Source organism: Vulpes lagopus, chromosome 13, assembly GCF_018345385.1.
Source record: "Vulpes lagopus strain Blue_001 chromosome 13, ASM1834538v1, whole genome shotgun sequence".
In the NCBI taxonomy this organism is placed as follows: Eukaryota; Metazoa; Chordata; class Mammalia; order Carnivora; family Canidae; genus Vulpes; species Vulpes lagopus.
Genome location: NC_054836.1, coordinates 4,536,518 through 4,556,314, shown reverse-complemented (window position 1 = coordinate 4,556,314; position 19,797 = coordinate 4,536,518). Strand labels below are relative to the sequence as shown.

Here is a 19,797-nt window from a genome sequence, read left to right as displayed (position 1 = left end):
GCCCCTGCACTGCCAGGACAGTTTATAAAACTAATTCAATGGAACTGCTCTGGAGGCGGGTGCTGGCCTGGAGGCCCTGACCCAGTCCTTCCGCTCACTATCCTCACTGGGTTCCAGAGCATCACGGAGTGCCATTCAAAGACCATCAAGCTTGAGGACGAGCATCTTTCACAAAGCAGAACAAGCCACCCCAAAAGACTTCCAAGGGGCCAAGTGCTCCTATAGAGATGAACAGTTCCACTTCCTGTTGCCACATTTTAAACTATTTATTGAATGAGGCAGTAATAGACAGAATGGAAAACAACACAGAATCCATGCTCTGCTACTTGGGTTTTGCTTCTCTTCTTCTTCTTGGCAACTTCTCAAACTATTAGGAGGTTATTTCACCACAAAGGAACACGGACTTTAAAGCCCCTGAACAGCTTCACAATGACGATAAAAAATAATAATTAAAAAAATAACAAGTTGTAGAACTAGGACTGTTTATATGTAAATTTCCCTTCCCTCCCCCTATTACGTACAGAAAAAAACATACAAAGAACATTAGATAGTTTTATATAAAACAAGCAAATACAAGAATTTGAAACTTTTCTCAAAGGCTGAGCAAGACGTGAAGGATCTTTTAATGTCGCATAAAAAAAAACACATTAAATACACTATCACACGTGGGGGCCCGGGAGGAGGGAGGAAGAGTTGTCCCTGTACTCAAGGAGCAGAGATTTGGCCTGTCGAGAAGTCAGGTGAATTTAGCCACTGGAGACTCAGGGCTTGCAGCTGAGAAATCACAGGATTTCACAGAGAACACCCAGACCAGTCAACGCCCGTGAGGAGGAAGCCGTGGGGCCGGCGCACCAGGCTGCAACCTGGGAAGACTGCCGTGTCCCTTCTGAAACAGGGCCTGCTCCAGGGGTGCCGGAAACACCCAGGTCCCTTTCTCTTCCAAAGCCCCCCGCAGGATGAAGAGCAACCTTCCTCAAGCCAGGCGCTCCTGTCTGTTCCAGTCTCCTCTGTGAAGCTACAGAAAGTTACTGGAAAGGAAAAAAAATTGCTCCCATTGGTGTGCCCTGGTCTTTGAAGATCTTTCTCTCCCTCCTTCCTTTCCCCTTCCCGCCCCTCCCCTCCCCCTCCCACTCTCTCCCCTCCAAGCACACGCCCACAAGCACACTTAACACGCACGTGCTCCTCAAACCCTTAATACTTCTGTTACCTTCAGTTCATATACATGACCAATTCAGGACTGACCTTAAAACCAAAGCAACCTCTTAAGAGTCGTGAGATCAAGAAGGCTTCCTGGGAAGGGGAAGAGATGGGAGGCTGAGGAAAACCCTCTTGTTCCTGCCGGGGGCTTTAAGGACATTCACCTGCCTATGGCAAGGTCAGCACCTGGGCCAGCCCGAGGAACTCTCAGCTGCCAGACCGCAAGGCCCTTGGACCTTGCAAACACAACTTCTGGACCCTGCCCCATTCTGGAACCTCCTTCCTCAGGTGAGTCCAGCAGGGAGAGCTCTGGGTGGCCACTGGGAGGCAGCTTTGGTGAAGGGCATGGTCACCTCCGCCTGAGTTTGTCAGTAGCTCAACGCATGACCCTGGTATGAACAAAAACCGGGTGACTGTGTCTGGCCACGTACCCTACACCCACTAAACTGGGTGAATTATTTTTTTTCCACAGCTCACCTTGATTTCATACAGATAATTCCATGCGGGTTTCATATATATATATATATACATATATATATATATATACACACACACATACATACATACATATATATATACTTTATATATATGTAAATGTGTATATCCATATGTACACATATACATATATTCACACTCACACATACACACACGTAAGTATACACACATGTTTCTGCAGAAAGAAGTCCTGCCATAATTTGGCTTTTTCGGGACAGTGAAATTGACAACATGGTATCTTATTCCACCAATCCCAGAAAATCAAGAGTGGTGCTTTAAAAAATGCAATTCCAAAACCCACTGCCTTTCTTCCTTTTTAAAAAAAAGGTTAACAAAACTTTTCTTCCAAAGTCGAGAGACTTAATTCCATTTGATTGCACCTCTGCAAACGTGTAAAAAATTTTGAAGTAGACTAGAAAACAACGCGGTGGTATGGCTGCATGTCACTGTTCCAATGTCACCACCTCCACAGCCTGGCCGTCCATGGTAACTGTGCTGTCCGATATCCGGGTGGTCACAGGAGCCATGGCCACCTGCACGGGCCCGTTGCCCTGGGCGAGGCTGGTCACCACAGTCTGGTACATGCTCACAGGGATCTGGACCAGTCCTGCAGAGACAAAGGGGACACCGTTGGACTCAGCTTCCCAGATGCCGGCTGGATAGGGTGCCCAGCCCCAGCCCTTCAGGATGCCACTGTCAGCCTCGTGTAATCGCACACCAACTGTCCAGGCACAAATACATCCCTCTTCTCACCTAGTTTCATTCTTTAAAACAGACCTTCAGGAAAGAAACTTTCAAGAAACCATGGAAACGTGCCCCAGGGCAGAGCCTCCCCAACTTGCCAGAAGATGAGCCTGCCTACCTCTAATTTTAGGAAGGAAGGCTGGTCAGGTGTGAATCCTCCTCCCCAGCTCAACCCTTCTGACTGCCTCCTCCCACTGGGGAAGGCTGCCATTAATCTTCTTTGATGTTCTGCTACTGACTTCAATTGTCTGCCTGCCTATGCTCAAGTTTCTCTCAGCTCCTGGGTGGCCTGGTCAGTTAAATGTCCAACTCTTGAATTTGGCTCAGGTCATGATCTCAGAGTTCTGAGATCGAGCCTCAGGTCAGGCGCCTATGGAGCCTGCTTAAGATTCTTCCTCTCCTCCCCCAACTCTCAAAAAAAAAAAAAAAATGGCTAGGGTATTGTTTTCTTGATTTTAGATCCACAGACCAGTAAAATTTAAAAATACATTTTGGGGTCAACTTAAAATAAAAAGACCCAACTGTCTCCTAATATCACTTTCAGAGTAGAAAGGGTGGTTTAGCACAAAGAAAGGAGGAAGCACATCATCTCAGAAAAGGGCAGTCCTTCCTAAGAAAGAAAAGTTGATAGCTTTATATGACAGGTTAAAGAAAAAATAAAAAAAAGATTTCCAGTTAAATGAGATAGAAGAAATGCATAAGAGGAAGCTCCTCTTCCTCTTGAAACTAAAATTATAATGAGGTACAGGGGAAGGATATAAGTGAGGGGTGTCAATTTGCTATGGAAAATGAAAAGCAAATGTAAAGTGGTTCTGACTTATCTATCAGAGAACTAAAAGCAGCAAGTCCTGTGTTCACGGAGGGCGCAGGATATATAGGCCTCACTACTGTAGAAAGAGATGAAAGAAAACAGGAATTGGTAAAAAGGAATTTCCTGGACCAGCAGCTCTCACCCATCCCAACACCCAGACACCCTGACCTTTATTGACAGGACATCTGAAGTTGTCCTACTGAAGAACTCCATTGAGCTCTATTGAGAAGGTGACCTGAAGAGGCCAGGGAATGACCACAGGGATACCTGCTGAGTGGGGAGGTGGGGGAAAGACACTGAAAACTCTGGCCTGCTGTGCTGGCACTTAACCTCCGGGGCCTACAGACCATCTACTCTGCCCTGCACACTCCCTGACAACTCGCTCTCACTCTTCAGGAATACAAGGTAGCAGACAATGTGGGGAGAGAAGAAAGCAAAGCCTCTGAACTCAAATATTCTCAGAGAAGATATTTATTTATTTTTCTTTTTTTTTCAGAGAAGATATTTATATCATAAAAATCGGATGCTTTTCTTATAAAGAAATATGAGAAAAAGTTTTAAAATAAAAAAAATCTAAGAGATGAAATATTTTCCAAAGAAAGCAGAAGATAAAGTCAAGGAAACTTCTCAGAGAGTAGAAAAGATTAAAAGATGGAAAGGAGAGAAAAATATGAAACTGAAGGGGTCCAGCCTCTGATAAGATGGAATTCCAGAGACAGTTAAAAAAAAAAAAAAAAACAAACCCAGAAGGTAGGAAATTATCAGACACATTGTAAATAAATTTCTAGAACTGAAAAATACGAGTTTCACATTGAAAAGGCCGATTAGATGCCCAGCAGACAAGATAACAAAAGATTGAGGTACTAATGCACATCTTTGCAAAATTTTAGAACACCAGGGATAAAGCAATGATCCTGAAAGCTTACAGAAAGAAAGAAAAGTCATATACAAAGAACTGGGAATCAGAATATTGTGGGACTTCCCAAAAGCAAGCCTGGAAGCTAGGAGATGAAGGAGCAAATGCCTTCATGTGTCTGAGAGAAAGCGCTTTCCGGCTAGAACTGTTTCTGGCCCATTAAATGATACCCCTATCAACTGAGTGTGAAGGCAGAAGAAAGGCGTCTTCAGAACTGTAAGGGGTCGAAAAGTTGGCTACCCATGCATGCTTTCTCATGAAGTTCTGAAGGATGTGCTCCACAGCAACGAGAGAGAAAACTAAAAAGTGCCCATGGGATCAAGGGGACAGAGAACACATTATGAAGAGCTCTGGGGCAGGCTGAGGGGCCCTGAGCCAGAGCTGGGCAGCAGGTCTGAGAGCACAGAGAGGAAAGACTTGCAGGACAACACGGGCATGGGTACTGAGGGGTTTTCCAGAAATGGGCAGAACTGGTCATTACTACCAAAAAAATAGAAGGGAAAAAGCAAGTAGTAACCATGGTAATATACTTACCTTAGGAGTAAGGTTTTTTTTTTTTTTTTTTTTTTTTTAAGATTTTATTTATTTGAGAGAGAGAGAGAGTACACAGGGAGAGGGAGAGAGAAGCAGACTTCTTGCTGCGCAGGGAGCTCGACAAAGAGCATGATCCCAGGGCCTCAGCATCATGACCTGAGCTGAAAACAGATGCTTAACCCACTGAGCCACCCAGGTGCCCCTGGAATGAACAGTTTTAATGTAGTTATAATAATATAAACATACAATGTGGGTTATGAAGAAATTGCAAAACTGCTTCAGCTCAAGAAATAATGACTTAAGACTTTTAGAGGAGTAAAGATATACACCAGAAAGAGCATGAAGTGCTGCCTCTAAGGTATAGTCTTTTTTAAAAAAGTCCTTTTAGTCCTTTTTGACATTTAAAGCCATATATCATTTTGTTGAAAATAAACATTTTATTTATTATTTTTTAAAAATGATTTTATTTATTCATTTGACAGCACAAGCAGGGGGAGCGGCAGGCAGAGGGAGAGAGAGAAGCAGGCTTCCCATTAAGCAGGGAGCCCAATGTGGGGCTTGATCCCAGGATACTGGGATCATGACCTGAGCCAAAGGCAGACATTTAACCAACTGAGCCAGCCAGGCACCTAAAATAACTAATTAAAAAAAAAAAGGTGTTTTGGGCACCTGGGTTCCATTTCCCTCATCTAGACTTTGCATATGGCTCTTAAATGTCTCTAACCAAGCCTCTTTCAGCTCACTCCTCCCTGCCACCTGAGAGATCTTTCTATACCACATCAAATCCTCCATCTCAAACTTTTCAAATTCCACGTTAAAGAAGTTCTCAAAGCCTATATATATATATATATATATATATATATATATATATATATATAAAAGTTCCTGTTTGATGTTGTATTCAAGACATCTTATGCTCTTCTCTGGTCTAGCTCTGTAGTCTCACCTCCCTCCCTCACCACAGGTATTCTGTGCTCAGGACACCACCCTGGCTCCTCTCATCTCTCAACACAGTGGTCACATGCCTTCCTCTGGGCCTGTACTCACACTGTTCACTACTGGGAAGTTCCATACTCCCCACTCCTTCCCCTCTAAAAACTGGCAAATAAATAAATAAAACAAAAATGAAATTCAAAAACAAATATAATGGACATGAAATTAAAACAAAAAACTGGGTTCAGTTGGACGTCCTCTTGGCCATATTCCAACCCCCATCAATGCTGAGAGTTGCCTCTGCTAGATTCTCAGCACTGGCATGGCCGGTAAAAATGCGTGTGGATAGGCCTTCCTGTCTGACAGAGGGTTACTTCAAGGCCAGGCTTGGCTCTAGTTCATGTTGTTTCCCACAGTGTGAGGTACAAGATGTGCCAGAAGAGCAGGAGGCCACAGGAGTCTATTACTGGCCTTGGCAATGTGCAGCTGGGCCCCTACTCCCTGGCCTCTAGACTCCCGAGTATATATGAAGACCATACGACTGCTTCCATCACCCCAGGGTATTCATGATCATCATCACTTTCGTCCTCTCTACTGGTCACAAGGGACGAGGTAAAATTAACAAAGTAACACACTTTTCTGTGTTTTTTGTTTTGCCCGCTGACAAAACTAGGGCACCTATGTCATCCCGCAAAGAAGCCATGTGCTGGCACAGAGCAACTAAAACTAGAAGCAAAGATCAGTCTCACTTCTTTACTTTTGCTTCTGAGCTTGATTCAGTTCCCAAAGCTCCAAACTAAGGGAACAAGTTGCATACTTTATAAAAACAGGGACCACTGTGAGCAGAGATACTTCCTCACTGTGAACAACCACCCTGAGACAGGGGGCAGAGGACGGGTGTGGGTGGAGACTGAAGGAATTGTCATAGTTACATCTCTGGTTTATGGTATGTTTTCATTTCCCTATTATGTGGATCCACACCAACACTGTTGTTAAAAGTTTTAGTATTGTGGGAGATTTGCTCCAGGGTAAAATGGAGGAAGGGGCAAACTGCAGAAATATATATTGGCTGCCACTGCTATAACCAGAACAATCCTCTGAATGCAAACTGATCTTGTTGCCTTCTATAATTCTTCAGTGGCCCAGGGATATTAGGTCCAAACCTTGCAGGATTTAAACCCTTCATTTCATCCCATGTTGTTCAGTTTAGCCTAGTGACCACAAACCCCCACCTGTTTTACACTCTGATCTGGTGAACTTGACTGAGTCTCCATGACCTGCATTCAACCATGACTTGTGCCTGCAATGATAGGCCTGGACTTGTGCCTTGAATGGGCTCCTATTCTTCCTTCCACAGTCAGCTGCAGTCTCTCCTCCCTGGCCCTAGCCCCTCTTCTCTGGAGGTCACAAGCACTTTGCACTGGCCTCCACGGAGGCAGCGGTTACGTCCACCATCACTGTTTGCATGTCTTTGGGAGGACTATCAATTCCTCCAGGGAGGGACGGAGTGTCCATCTTTGAGTCCTCAGCAATCAGTGGGGACTCCAAAAGATTTCTGCACTCACGGATGAAACCTGCCTTCTGAGGTTGCACAGGTGTCCCTCCTGGAGACAGGGTGACTGAAATGGCACAGTCTTAGGGTGATGAGGCATTTTAGAGTGGGAGCTCCCCATCCAGACAATACTCACATAAAAACTACTCTGTTCAGGACTCATCCAAAGAAAACCACTTTTAAAGATTTCATCTTATTTCACCTCACGATCAGGGATGAATAAATTTGGCCTCCAAAACTGGGTGATGAAGTGACTCTGACACAAAGCTGTCTCGAGAGTGAATGGTGACAGCAACTGCATCTCTGAAATGCTTTTCGGAGGGCAAAATTCCACATACACAGCCATTTCATAACTCCAAATGCCTCAAAATCCCAATGCCGTTATTTTCTGCATGTGGTTTCAATCTACCTCCACCTTAAATCACCATATTACCATCCTACTGTGGGGATTTGAGAATTTCAGAATCTCTCTCTCTCTCTCACACACACACACACACACAGCCATTTCGGCACGGGATTAGATTAAATCGTCTCAGCAGCTCTGACCCAGCAGCCCTCCTGTCCATGGAGGGGCGGGGGAGGGCCCAGAGGCCTGCAAACCAGTGCACTAAGTCTGTGGCTGCCCTTGGAAGAGAGATGATTAAATGCTGAGGTACAGTAATCAGGCTGGGATTGTCCCTGCATCTGCTCAGCCAGCCCTGATTAGCCCTAATCTAGAACGTGTATGTTAATCTCAGTTTGTATTCTGGGTCATTTCAATTGATTAAGCAACAGGAAGCCCTTCACATTCTACTTTAAAGGTTGGAAGTTCTCTTTTATTTTTCTGAGAGATCCTGTTCAATCCTAGCAGTAAGTCTCTTGGCATTTGTATGGCACTTTTCAAAGCCCTCTGTTTTTTTTTTTTTTTTTTTAAGACTTTTATTTATGCATGAGAGACATAGTGAGAGAGAGAGGCAGAGACACAGGCAGAGGGAGAAGCAGGCGCCATGCAGGGAGCCTGACGTGGGACTCGATCCTGGGTCTCCAGGATCAGGCCCTGGGCTGAAGGCGGCGCTAAACCACTGAGCCACTGGGGCTGCCCTCAAAGCCCTCTTACATCCACTGTGTATCATATGATTTTTGCTAAGACCCTAGAGAAGCAGGCTGGGCAGGTGTTCCTCCCTTTCACAAATGATAGGCAAGTTCCTTTGGCAGAACCAGGGACTTATCCTAAAGGCACATACTTATAAAGTCCTGAAGATTTAGTACCCCAGTCTCCAGAACCCCAATATTTCAAAGCCATAAGAAACCTTAGCATTCACTCAGTTTAGTAAATCCTTTTTGCTTTAAACTCAAAAGTAAAAAGTTTATTAAAAAAAGTAAACACAGAACAAGACAGAGTGATTTTCACCCCAAGATGACTGAGTGCGCTTGTTGTTAACATAGGCTTCTTGAAATTAAAGCCTTTGAGTCTCTTCAGCAGAGGAAATCCTGAGCGCCTTTCTGTACCTTCAAGGGAGAGCTCTGGGTGCCAAATCACTATAGTGCGGTACGTGTTGTGTAAGGAGGAGCCTGTGTGGATAAGCCCATGGTGTGGCACCTGTCAGTGTAAAGTGGTAATATCTGCCTTTATTTCCAAATTTAAACAAAATTATTTTGGAGGGCTTTCCATTTTTTTCCCTGAGCGATTTTTTTTTTTCTTGGAGTCTTGTTTTTGAGTGAAGAGAAAAATTTTGACATAAATCTTGGATGGAACTGCAGCTCTCAATACAGTTCAGAGTCCTATCGTTTTATTTCATGGAAGAATAAATCCCTCTCAGTGGCAAAAAAAAAAAAAAAAAAAAAGTCAGGTGTCCAGGCTCCTGACCCCCATGGGAGTCTTGCCATGCACCCAACTGCTCTTAACATTGAACAACATGCTGGCAGGGACCTAGAAGGTGGAGGACTACCCTCTTTGTGCTCATTGCTACCTCTCCCCTCAGGCTTCCAGGTAAGTTTTACAAAGTTGGCCAAACTGGGAAGAGGCCAAAGCTGCCTCAGGTCCCAGCACCAGAATTTCCTTGTCCAACAGCAGTCAGACTAAAATCTCAGGAGGGACTGCTAGCTCCAGGACCACATTTCCCTGTAAAAGACAATGAGACCTGCCCCTGCTTATTTCTCTCCCACTTGGGAATCACATACTGGAGCCCACATGGTCAAACACACTCCTCCCAGTCTTTCCCCAGTGCAATGAGTGGCAATTATATCCCTCCAGGTGCTCAGCCCAAACTTTGCAGTCATCTTTGACTTTACATATGATACAGCAGCAAATCCTCTCAACTCGTCCTTCAAATATAAACCTGGAATTCAGCCACTTCTCTTTGTTGCCTCCCTGAACAGAATCGTACCCTCTCTTGCTAGGACTACATTTTTAAAAAATGTATTTTTTCTTTATATATATAAAGGGGGAAATAGAGCAAACACATGTGGTGGGGAGGAGCAGAGGGAGAGAGAGAAGCTTAAGCAGCCTCCCTGCCCAGCATGACCCTGAGACCATGATGTGAGCTGATATCAAGAGGGGGACATTCAACTAACATCCACTCAGGTGCCCCACCATGAGTACATTTTATCTTCCTCCATAATCGTCCTGCTTCAGCCCTTGCTCCACTATAGCCAGAGGGATTTTCTAAAACTTCCATATGACACGATGTGTTATCAGGTCAGCCACTGAAAATTCAGATGTCTGGGCTAGGCTCACGTGCTTCTCACCCAGCATCCTTCAAAGGCCTCCCTTCAAGTCACATGACCTTTTCAGGGAGGACACACAGGGACACTGACCCCCAATGTGGCCAGGCTTCTACTCAGAGTTCTCCAAGGAGACCCCTACACAGGATCCATTCTTAAAGGGGACTGCTCATCTCACCAGGGATGTTATTTCACACAAGGTAGATAATCTGCTGTTTAAGCTCCCCCCGCTTCAGAAGAATCCTTATTTTAACAGAGACTTTTTTTTTTATTTTTTTCTTTATTTATTTATGATAGTCACACACAGAGAGAGAGAGAGGCAGAGACACAGGCAGAGGGAGAAGCAGGCTCCATGCACTGGGAACCCGATGTGGGATTCAATCCCGGGTCTCCAGGATCGTGCCCTGGGCCAAAAGCAGGCGCCAAACCACTGCGCCACCCAGGGATCCCCAACAGAGACTTATTTAATAAAATAGCTAACCACAGAGGGCATAGGAAAAAAAGGTACAAAAAAGGGTATAGCGTTGAAAAAAGTCAGTCTCCCTCCCAGAGGCTCACTACTATGGCCAGTTTTGTGGCTGGCCTGTAGACTCCCTGAGACTGTGCATTTGGTAATGTGTGTCTTTTCCCCATTTGAACAATGCATACCATTCATACTCTTCTGCACCTTGCTTTTGGGGGATCTTTACTTACAAGTATGAAAAGAGTGGCTCCAGAGTATTTCATTTGTATGAAGGTGCTTAATTTTTTTTCATGTCAGATGGGTAAGGTGGCAATATTGTAACAAGGTTTGAGGGAGGTACAACCACAGGAACACCCAATCATCATACTTATGAACTACAAAAGGATTTGGAGGTGCTTGGTTTTGACTAACTAGTGCTCTGATGACTCACACCTTGGCTTTCCAATCTTTTGCTATTATGCCAAATGTACTGCAATTTCTCACAAATGCAAGGATAAATACCAAAGAATATGACTTCTTAAGAGGATATTTATACTTTAAAGTTTTATAGGTGCAGTAATGAGGGGACTCATAACTGTTTGCTCAGCCCAATTCCTTTCAAGATTCAAATTTCTAATCTATTGCTAGTAGTGGGATTTAAGATTTAGGCATGATAAGTGACAGGGGAATATACTTTTGGACAGACATTTGTCTTCGAGCCTCTCAAATCGTTATTATACGGGTGGCAGATAATGCCATCTACTCATAAGCCTGGTCTTGTTTTCTAATATAAGTGACCATTTGCTCATGTTACAGGGCTTGGCTTTGTTTTCTGCAAAACAGGAGGCCATGAGTTTATAGTGGTCTGTCTCTGATGGTGGCACCAGGGGAGGCTTTGTGGTAGACCATGGGCGCCAATAAGAGTAACTTTAAAGGTTAGGGTCACAGCCTTGCACACTCTGAATTTATCATTCATGAGCTGATCTACTCTATTCCTGACCTCTCCTGAGGTAATGAGTTTCATCACTTACCTACTGTATAATGGAATACACACACATGTGTACGTGTGTATGTATATTTGCAATTTATTTACCTAGAGGAATTAATTTACTTTCCTTCAGGCTAACTCCTTAAGTGTTCTGTGATTTGATGAATACATCTACATATCACAGTTAGCTAAATCTTCCTGAAGTAACATTTAGCAATGGCTATCCTGTCCCACCAAAAAACAAAACAAAACAAACCCTAACTTTTGGTGGCTGTTTACTATGGGAAAAATAAAGTTCAAACAGCTGGTTTGAAGGATTACATCAGCCTTTCCCACAAATACTCTACATTCTCTCTTCATTACAACCGTACCCGTCTCCTTACTGTACCCTGGCCACCACATACGTCTGCTCAGATAGATCCCTCTGCTTAGCACTATCCCCGGCTGATGCAAGTCCCGTTCTTCCAACAGTCTCCATACCTTTCCCAGGCTCCATCCAGATAGCACAGCCCACACAGGTTTCCTTCCTGTGATTTTACTCCCTCCACCATTTGGCACCAGCTCTGTGCTAACCTGTTTCCAAGTAGTTATTGTTCTCTCTATAATCTGCTTGCTTAGACCATTGGCAGGACTATGTTTTTAAATACTGAGCAGCTTGAACATAGTAGATGCTTAATAATGAAATATGACTATAGAATAGTGTTCTTCATGCTTTTTAGAAACTTGGTTACATTCCTATCAGCTTTGGCTTCCACAGACTGAAGAAGGCCTTGGAACCTTTCACTCTGCTCCTGAGTGCAGCAGGATTTTCACAACAAGACTCAAGGTACAGTAGCCAAATACTGTTTGGCTAATACCAAAATAGGCTGTTTTATTTCCATGAAAGTGCTGGTCAGAAAGACTACATGTGACTCCTGGCTCTGCCACTGAATGGCTTATGAACCTCACTTTCCTCAACTGTAAAATAGCAGTCACTAATCTCACAGGGCTGTCGAGGACTAAATGTACTGACTTAGGCAAGGTCTGGCATAGTTCCTGGCACATAGTAGGTATACTATAAATGTCAGCTACTTTTCAAAGATGACTTTGAACAAGAGGTTGGATGAAGTCTGGTGGGGCCACAGACATTAGACTAAAGCTCTCAGGAAACAGAAATGAAAGCAGAGACGGCACAGATCTCCTTTCAGCAGTGATTTGTTCCTGCCAGGAAGCACATCATTCGCCAAAGGCCTCCAAAGATGTAAAGATTAGAGATAAAAGCCATGAAATCAGGGCAGATGGACTGGCGTGCAGCTTCCTTTCTGAGATGCAGCGATGGTCAGAACTGGCACTGGAGCTACACTGTGACATATACGGAATCACTGCCGACTCTGCACTGGTAAATAGATAATCCAGGTGAAACCGCTAGTCAATAGTGAGAATGTTAAATATATGGTCAGGGGCAGTAGGATATGATATCATCACTCTGATAAATTTCTAAGCCCCTCCAGATAATAACGACATAGGCTCAAGTGTAGCAGAGCACAGAGTTACAGGCCTGGCCACTGTCACCCAGAACCAGACTGCCCTCCCCCTACTCCACCCTACGACGAGACAGAGCAGGACAGACAGCCTCAGGAAGAATGGGCCTTTCATTTGCCCTCACAATCTGGGAAACCTCTGGGAATTGTTGTTTGCTGTAACTGAATCTTTCAGCCCAAAGGTCTTCCAAGTTGGTCATGGAAATATCTTTAGTTGGGAGAAAAATATTGATGGTTGTGAGAGAAAAAGAGCTACACAAAGAAATTTATCAAATAAACACAACATTTTCTGGAAGATAAAAAAACATTTTTAAAGACTGATTTATTTATTTTAGAGGGAGAGAGAGGGAGGGAGGAGGGAGAGAGCATAGGCAGGGGGAAGGGCAGAGGGAGAGAGTCCTAAGCAGACTCCACACTCAGTGTGGAACCCGACATGGGGCTTGATACCATGACCCTGAGACCACAACCCAAGCTGAAATCAGGAGTAGGTTGCCCAACCAACTGTGCCACCCAGGCACTCAAAGAGAAAGAAGTCTTAAAACCCAAAGGAAAAAATTACAATATAATGCCTTCTGTAGTTTAGGGATGTGAAAGCTGACTACAGGTATCAGGAAAATGCCGGCTGAAATGGGGAACCAGAAGACTTCAATTGGAAAGGACTGGAATAAATAAGAAATAAAGCCATGAATTATATTACCTAAGTAAGTTCTGCAGTTTTTGTGTTTTATTTTGTTTTATTTTTAGGTGGTTTTATTAAAGCACAGGGACAGGGCCCATGGGCAGAAAGGCTGCGGCTGCCAGTTCTGAAGTTTTTGAAGAGCCACCAAGCATTATCTTCAGGTGTGTCAAGAGGTGACAGGCAGGAGGGAAGTACTTTAAAGTCTTATTTGCAGACTTGAAAAAGAATTTCCACCAGGGACTGATGTCTAAGGCAAGCCACTATTAAAGGAAGAAAACTAGGCATGGTATGTACTGGTGTAGAGATGGGAGAACATGAAAGGAACTCAGGGAAAGAAGCTAGTCCAGTAGGCGGGTGGCAGATAGAGGCCGAGAATAACAAACAAGGACCAGTTGGAAAGAGGACAATCACAGGGCAAGAAGGGGAAGGTCATGAAAAGAATGTCAATATCAAATGACAAGGAGATCCAGGGAACCCTCCTGATGCTAAAACAAGGAGGAAACAGAGAAAAGTATTTCTCTCCCAGTCATTCTGTTATATTAGCTGCTTCTGGGACATTTAATCTTTTTTTCCCGTGTTTTCTAAGTCCCTGGCTTTTGGGTGAATTTGTGAGATTTATGGATGAAAATATGTATTATACCTGGCGTACTGAGTATTCTCATGAAGCCGATAGCAGCCTCCTAGGTGCCTTGGTGTAACAGGCACTTCTTGGCATACAAGATTTTCTTCCCCCTTGCTAGACGATGTCAACCCTGTCTTGGAGAAACCACTTCCCGTGATAACTTTCATAGCAGAAATTCTGTCCTTTGCCTGATTTTTCAGACCACCAGGCAATTTCTCTTGCCCACATCCCACAAACCAAATGTTAAAAATGAATTCATTTTTCCTTTATTAATAAGTTTACTTCAAAACATATTTTGGAGATACAATTTCACAGTTTGCTTTTGAAATTACTGGAGTGTCCAGTAACATCAATGAAGTCAGGGTTTTGTGCTTCAAAACGAACCACTGTGGTATATTACCCCACAGGCTGAGCTCCCAATGTGGGGTTGAACAAGCTAACTCCAAGGCCTGCTGATCTGCCCAATAGGGCTTTAAACTGAAAATGGCAGGAGAGAAAAGTGTTCAGCTAAAGTTTGTGGGACATGTTTATGCTCAGGAGGACATGTGATTTGACTGTACAGAGAAGGGCAGGAGATACCTAGGAAAATGCAGAAGAAATCACTGGGAGGAAGGAAGACACTCAAGGTCCCTAAAGTCTATGCACCAGTAGACAGAGTATGAGCAATATGTAAAGGATTGATTTTTTTTTTTTTTAAGATTTTATTTTTAAGTAATCTCTATACCCAACATGGGGCTCGAATTTCTTTTTTTTTGGGGGGGGGGTGCTCAAACTTCTAACCCTGAGATCAAGAGTCATATGCTCTACCGACTGAGCCAGCCAGGTGTCCCTAAAGCGTTAACATTTTTAAATAAAAGAAGGGGGGGGGGTAGGGTAACTGGATGATAGGCATTAAGGAGCACATGTGATATAATGAGCACTGTTATTATTAAGATTTTATTTATTTAATACAGAGGAGAGACAGCGCGCACAAGCAGGGGGAGTAGCAGGCAGAGGGAGAAGGAGAAGCAGATTCCCCACCGAGCAGCAAGCCAGATGAGGGGCTGGATCCCAGGGCCCTGGGATCAGGACCTGAACCGAAGGCAGATGCTCAACTGACTGAGCCACCCAGGCACCCCTAACAACACAAAACTTTCAAAAAGCACTGAGCAAGATGAGCCACGAGAATGTTGTACAGAGGAACGAACAGGAAACTGCCTCCCCTGTATGCCCTGGTGTCCGGGGTGCAAAAACCATCTCTTGACAATCTCCCATGGAGGGTTTTATAAACCCTTCGGTCAACATGCCAGCACACTGAGTGCTAAAGGTGTGCATATTGGTAAAAGCAGATCTTACAGTCAGCTCTTAGTTGTGTTGAAGGGAGGGTGGGCCACTTCTCGGATACCTCCCCTTCTAAACTGGAATTTATGATGTGCTTTTCTTGTAGCAGACTTACTTTCCTAATAATGTCTCCTTTAAGCTAATATGAAAACTAATTTGTATTCCCTAAGTACCCAGCAGCTGGGTGAGGGGTGGAGGAGATGGTCTGGGCTTATGCTAGCTTGTTGAAAGAAACTGTCCAAGGATTTAAAATGTGTCATGACTAATCTGCATGACAGATAATCTGTATGTGGCACCTGAGAGTGGACTATATTTTACATTTATAAAATGGACAACTACTCTGTCTCAAAGGGCTGCTGTGAGGAATGTTATATTTACATGATTTAAGTTCTGGAGAAAAAAGGACAAGATCTAAATTTGAGTTCGTTTTGTTATTTCATATAGGTTTCCTCACAGGAGTCAAAGCGACCATGCAGTGGCTACCAGAGGCCGGTACAGAGAAAAAGCAAGATTCAAGATCTGGCCCTTGGTCCCCAGAGTTGCTAAAAATGGAAGGCACCACCAGCTCAGTGGTCTACCCTACTCCACATGGTGCACAAAATGAAGAATTCATATACATATTCTTGGCCCTCTTGTTAGTCAAACAGCAAGGCCGTGAAAGCTTACGGAAGGATAGACCAGGGAGTAGGCCAGCCGAAAATGGACCTTCCTAAGATTAAAGCCCTTTCTCATGGTTATAACTCATTACTATTATTTTGAGTGTGTGTGAGGGATGGGGAAAGGACTTGAGATTCTTGGAGGAAAACAATTGTTTAAGGTGGGAAGATAAAGATCACGTTCTAAATAATACAGCTGGAAGGAGTTGTTCCAAAAACATCCAAGCAAATTCCCTTTTTCACTTCCCACAAAGCTGAAACAGAAACTCCAAGACTGGCTAAAGTGGTCAAGACATTTCAAAAGGTTCAGACTAATCTCTAACAGTGCTGTCCACCAGAACTCACTGTAAGGATAGCCACGTTCTATTTGTGCGCTGGCCAATATGTACCCAGCAGCTATAGAGCACGTGAAATGTGGCCAATAGGACTGAGGAACTCAATCTTTGACTTTATTTAAAGTTTAAATAGTCAGTGCAGCTCTAAAACCTTCCCAGAGTTTCCAGTGAGCCAACTCCACATCATAAACATGCTTCAATTGTACACACACTGTAGAACATGATAAGAGTTGCCTTTGTTACCTAGAAACTCAATCTGAAACTGGATGCTCTGCATTCACCTAAAATATGTTTTCCTCACATTTCCCTTATTTATGTCATTGTTTTTTTTTTTCCCCCTTTTGCTGCTCTACCCCATCAACTTATTTTAACACCTCCCTCCCGGCCCCCCGCAGAGTCCCCAGGTGAGAAACTTCAACATTTGAGAACAATATAGTATAGCTCTACAGTATAGGACTACGAGCAGTACGGAAAGGCTGGGCAGGACAAAAGCCGAAGAACTGCTGGACGCCGGCTCCGTCAGCCGATCTGATAGCAGGGTTTGTCTCACTCAGAACAGTGTCTCAGTTTCCAGATTTAGACCCCTTCAGTGATTTTCAGATCCAATTGCCAGCTTTACAACGGAAAAGATGTGTTTATCAATTTCACTTCGAAAACCCCATTTAGCCTCTGAAAATCTCTAAATTGGGGCCTTTCTAATAATGAAGATTTGGTGTAATTATAATGTCACAGGCAATTGTGCTGACAAAGCAAAACCAATATGTCTCCTTGCTGGGTCTCTGCTCTCAGTCTGACCAACAGGAGGAGAAAAGAGGCTTTGTCAGGAGCAGATGTGCAGTGGGAGGCCCCGGGAAAGCAGATCTGTTGAATGGAGCAGGTGCCACTTAGACATTCACTTTACTGACTCCAACCACAACCTCCCCTTCATTTGATATCCTGCTCTTGGCAGGAGGATAGGGAGAAAGCATCATACAAAAAGGAAGCGTGTTTATCCTGTTCAGATTACGGCTCTGCCAGGCTGCTGCTGCTGCTGGGTTCTGCACATTTGCTCTTTATTAAGCAAATGGTAGAGCTGGGAAGTGAATCCCTGTATTTACACAGGTAATCTGAGAGCCAGAGGGCCCTAAACCATACTGGCTGCAATGTACAAGCTATCAGAGTTAATAACAGTGTGCTGACATTCCTTCAAAATCCTAATGGAAGAAGTGTAAATAAAAAAAGGAAAGTCTACTTTCCACATGGACCTTAAAGACTTCGTTCTGTTCGAGTTTTTCCTGTCAATGATAGTCTCGCTCTTGTGTGAACAGTGATTAATCCACTTTTTACATGCTCAATTAAAACCTACTTTTTCATCTATGTATTATATTAAATAGAAATGACTCCAATTAAAGTTGTCCAATTATGGCTCCGGATTTGGTATGCCAAAAAAAAAAAAAATTCCCTTTACAGAATATTACCTGCAATGACAGGCACCAAGATTCTGCTGGAATCATCTAAGACCAGAATCTGTCTTTCGAATACAAAGACTCAGAAAGATGTGGGGACCTAAAGGGAAGGAGAATGAGATAAGGAAACATGTAACTTGGCCCTCATGACATTGGGGATGGAGACGAGACTGGTCAGTCCATCTACCAAGTGGCAGGCACTGCTTCTTGGGAATCTCTGCTCTGAAGCTCTGGCCTGAGTCCTTTGACCAGAATGTCCCTGGCTCACCAAGTTCCCCAAGCTGAGAATACCTGACACCATCAGATGGAGGAGTAGTGAAGGCATGCCAACCTGGATTGCTAATTCCCTCTGGGGACCTGAGGGGCCAACTCTGGAGACATTCAGCTTTTAATATGGAAAGTACCTAAAAACTACCTCAGAAGGACATGGCCATGGCTCAGATGAACACTAAGAATAGAGACCAGTGTGTAGTGGTCTGTCATTTCATTGTAAAGGCTCTCCCTTTCTGCAGTCTTTAAGTTTTCAAGTAGCAGAGTAATACTTAAGCAATTTCTGGTGTATAATTGATAAATGATGAATGCCTGAAGTTGGACTAACCAACTCTGCAAGGAGAAAGATGAATCTAAACATCACACTCTTTCAAGACACAGGCTGGTCCTTCTGGAGGTATCCACAGGTCAGCATTATTACGGGAGACAATGGCAACAGAGAACCTTGATAATTAGAAACCCCTCCAGCTGTGGGGGCTATGTCTGATGAGTGACAGGAAAGACTTGGTCATTCTGGATTACTGAATCTTACTTTTGTTTCTCTAGCATGCCTGAGGGACACAATATGTTTTATCAGTAACAGAGGCTTTCTAAAGCAGGGATTCTCAGCATGACATCCATTCCCTGCTCCCTCCAAATGAAGGCTTACTGGACCAGATCCTAAGAATGTGTCCCAGAGGAGATAAGATCGAACCCTCTGCAGATTAATTTCCTTCCCATTCAGTGTGTTTAATAACAACAGTAGTAGTAATAGTAGTTAACAGTTATGGCATACTTACAATGCTCCAGGCACTAAAGAGAGTGGTACTAAATATTATGTGCTATCTGCTGGCCCCTAAAATTAGTGTGATCGACATATCTCCCTGAATGGGCAAGAGCGGGGAGCTATTCCGGAAGGCATTTTGGATTTTAGGAGGTAACTAGGAAGGGAGTTGGGAAGGAGGACAAGCTTCAGTGCTATAAAAGGGCTAGGAAGTAACACATATGGGGCAGAAAACTGTGAATCTGAGGATTCTAGAATTGAGAGCCCCAGTATACACCTCTATGTTCTTATCTCAGAAGCAGTCATGTTTTCATTGTAAAGTCTGGAGTTTATCCAATAGTAATGAATTCTTTCAGCCTTGTGACCCACTGGGCTCTGGATATTTTATCCTTTTTGGGGTCATTATAAATCATTAAAGCACCTAGCCTCAAGATGCCTGTAGTCAAGAAGAGAAATCTGCACTTTTAAGGCATCTGGGTGGAAATGTGTAAGGGGCCTAGGTCGTGCATAAAGAGACTAGGGGGTGGGTCTAGGTGTCTCCATTGCCTTTTTTTTTTTTTTTTTTTTTTAGATTTTATGTATTCATGAGAGACACACAGAGAGAGGCAGAGACATAGGCAGAGGAAGAAGCAGGCTCCCCAGGGAGAGCCTGATGCAGGACTTGATCCCAGGACTTCAAGATCATGCCCTGAGCTGAAGGCAGATGCTCAACCAATGGGCCACTCAGGTGTTCCCTCCCCTTCTTTTTTAAAGATTTTATTTATTTGAGAGAGAGAAAGAGAAAGAGGATGAACAGGAGGAGGGGCAGAGCTAGAGGGAGAAACAGACTCCCCATTGAGCAGGGAACTGACTTGGGGCTCTATCCCAGGGCC

The 19,797-nt window shown here is 43.9% G+C and overlaps 1 protein-coding gene and 1 pseudogene across 14 annotated transcripts in view; both read right to left on the bottom strand.

The window, feature by feature from the left end:
- Positions 1-247: 247 nt before the first annotated feature.
- Positions 248-19,797, bottom strand: part of NRF1 (nuclear respiratory factor 1) — a 135,708-nt gene continuing 116,158 nt past the window's right edge. For 13 of the 14 annotated variants that reach the window (XM_041727625.1, XM_041727631.1, XM_041727628.1 and 10 more), the window contains one exon: positions 248-2,299. In XM_041727625.1, the coding sequence (XP_041583559.1) occupies positions 2,136-2,299 (164 nt within the window). In that variant the 3' untranslated portion in view covers positions 248-2,135. Of the gene's footprint in view, positions 2,300-17,904; positions 17,993-19,797 lie in introns of all 14 variants that reach the window. The other variant, XM_041727635.1, reaches the window with a different exon arrangement.
- On the bottom strand, positions 10,640-10,734 carry LOC121475208 (annotated as a pseudogene).